The sequence below is a fragment of the Pagrus major genome, chromosome 24 (assembly GCF_040436345.1).
Source record: "Pagrus major chromosome 24, Pma_NU_1.0".
Lineage (NCBI taxonomy): Eukaryota > Metazoa > Chordata > Actinopteri > Spariformes > Sparidae > Pagrus > Pagrus major.
In genome coordinates, this window is record NC_133238.1 from 13,482,617 (window position 1) to 13,485,066 (window position 2,450).

The window sequence follows — 2,450 nt, forward strand, 5'->3', positions numbered from 1 at the left end:
TAAAAAATAAAATAAAGTAGGAATATAAATGAGCAATAAAATTGGTCCTTTTGATCCTCCTGTAATCAGCACAGTGAAAAAGTCCCCGACACTGTTCAAATGTTGGTTGATATTAAGGAGGATTTTACAGATAAGTCGTCACAATTCTTCCATTATTTGATTTGTTTTGAGGAAAAATGTTTTTTATGCAGTGCACAGACGTCAAACTGTCAGGAACGACTCCTGAGATTAAAACAAAACAAGTGGATGAGAAAGAAACGTCCCCCATGTGTGTCCTCTCGTGTCTCTAAAATGGCAGCGTGTCGAGGAATAACTTATCTATGATGGCGGGCGGCGGCACCAGATCCTCCAGCTTCAGGTAGAAGATCCTCTGCAGGCCCTGGATGCACAGAGTGCGGAGTTCACGCAGTTTTTCTAAAAGTCTGGACAGATGGTTCGACCAACAGTGAGAGCCTCCGTCGCCCTCCTTCAGACACTTGACGATGTTGTTCTGCAGCTCCTCCACCTTCTTCGGCTCCTTCAGGCCGTGTCGTTCTGCAGCGTCCAGAAAAAATCACATTTCACGACAAACATCAGAAGTTAAAATCAATACTTTTTTCTAATCCAAATAATCTCTGATAGGCCGACTCTCCAGCCTTTCCATGGTGGCCTCCTCACCCAGATTTACCTTCAGGAGCACTCAGTTCTGATGTGTCCTATATGATGTCTGGCCCTTAAACATTACGTGCTTTACAGCCAAGAAAAGGTTACTTCGTCTTACTTAAAGCTGCATCTCTCTGCACAACTTGATTGCAACATAAAGCTGCAGATATGTGAATAAATGTGGGATATTTTTAATTTCCTAATCCTGGACAAGAACTAGGAAGTACTGCTATAAATAAATATAGACAGAAACAACGACGTGAGAGCATAAGTGTTTTTGAGCGTCTCACCGTTGACCAGGGCGAGGGTGCATATGCAGGAGAAGGTGGACACATCCAGGTTCATCCTCTGCAAATTAGCGGAGAATTCGACGATGCTGTCAATCCACTCCCCAAAGCCCCGCAGGCACTGGAGCCGGTGCCACACCGAGCCGTCGCAGAAGATCAGCTTCCCCTCCTCTGGGCTGGATCTGAAAGAGTATGACAGCTTGTTAGAGGTGGATATAAACGGCCTGGTTACACTTTGACACACAGAATTGATGCAGAGATTTCCATTCCTGAGGGTGTGTTGTTGTGTTTAAAGGCCAATCCATCGACAAACATATCTACATGCTATGGACAGACCTCCGACCTGAGGTGCATCGTACAAATAAGCTGAGAAAAAGTCCCTTTGTGTTTTCTTTACCTGTACGACAGTCGTAAAACAAAGAGCTCCAGGAAAGCCGAGTAGAAGAGGAGGTCTTGGTCGTGTTTGGGTAAGGAGGTGAAACCCGGGATTTTCTGTGCCCAACCTCGAATCACCTCCATCGATCTGGTCAGGAGGTCGTAAAACTGCCGAACGTGCTGAGCGTCGTCTTCTAGCAGGCTTCCAGGACTCTCCTTGAACTGATAATAGGTCACCAATGAGCAGAAAAGAAAATACATGAATTACAGCACATAACTCCTCACTGGTAAAGCAATGACACTATGCCCACATTTCTTACTTTAAAGCAGTCAAGAAGAGAAGGTGGAGGATTCGATTCCACGTGTGCCTTGATGAGGGCGCTCAGAAGGGTGCCGCCAGGTGAAGACGAGTTCGAAACAGCTTTCGGTTTGGATGGCAGGCGACCCCTTCGACCTTTCAGACTGTCTGTCCTCACCACTGCAGAGCATGAGGAGAAATCAGTTGAACTGACCCCGACTGTCATTTTCAAAACAAGTCTTTAAGGTGTATTGGTTTACCTTCTTTAACCATTCCCACTACAAGGCACTTCTGGAAGCGACAGTATTGACATCGGTTCCTCCTGCGTTTGTCCACAGGGCAGCTTTTGGCAGCCAAACACACATATTTGGCATTTTTTTGTACAGTGCGCTGCATGGAGTAGAAAAACAGATATAAATACTTCTCAGAACAAAGCTTAGAAATGTAATACCTGCGTTTTGGATAGTGCTTTGCAGGCTGACAATGCAATACGATACGATAAAAACACCTGATTTTGAGTTCTATGGTATGAACCTTTACTGACACAGAGACCTAAAATTATGTGATGTAGTGTTACATCTTAAATGTCTTCCTCTCCACCTCCAACCAACCTCTCCCAATATATTCCACTATCAGAAACCGTAGAAAACAATACGATAATATATGGTACGATACAGTACGGCACGAAACAAAGCAATACGATCGATACGATATGATACGATGCAATTCGGTACCATACAATACAATACAGAACGTTGAGATCGAGATGGTATAGTACGATACGACACGATTCGGTTTGATGCGATGCGATGGGATGCAGTACGGTACGATACGGTGCAATATGGTAT

General features: G+C 44.6%; 1 protein-coding gene across 1 annotated transcript; it reads right to left on the reverse strand.

The window, feature by feature from the left end:
• Positions 1–286: 286 nt before the first annotated feature.
• Positions 287–1,998, reverse strand: LOC140992457 (nuclear receptor subfamily 4 group A member 2-like). Its single transcript, XM_073462753.1, has 5 exons — positions 1,863–1,998; positions 1,625–1,782; positions 1,327–1,526; positions 933–1,111; positions 287–534 (listed from the first exon to the last, which is right to left on the reverse strand). Exons 1-5 carry the CDS (start codon positions 1,996–1,998, stop codon positions 287–289), a joined length of 921 nt encoding a protein of 306 aa, XP_073318854.1.
• Between the last annotated feature and the right edge of the window lie 452 nt (positions 1,999–2,450).

Bases quoted from the DNA above. Each gene is read 5' to 3' on its own strand.
- LOC140992457 (XM_073462753.1), bottom strand. From the start codon at position 1,998: ATGCAGCGCACTGTACAAAAAAATGCCAAATATGTGTGTTTGGCTGCC. The intron at 1,527-1,624 runs GTAAGAAATGTG...ACCTATTATCAG, and splicing joins CTCTTCTTGACTGCTTTAAA to TTCAAGGAGAGTCCTGGAAG. The intron at 1,112-1,326 runs GTAAAGAAAACA...ATACTCTTTCAG, and splicing joins GTTTTACGACTGTCGTACAG to ATCCAGCCCAGAGGAGGGGA.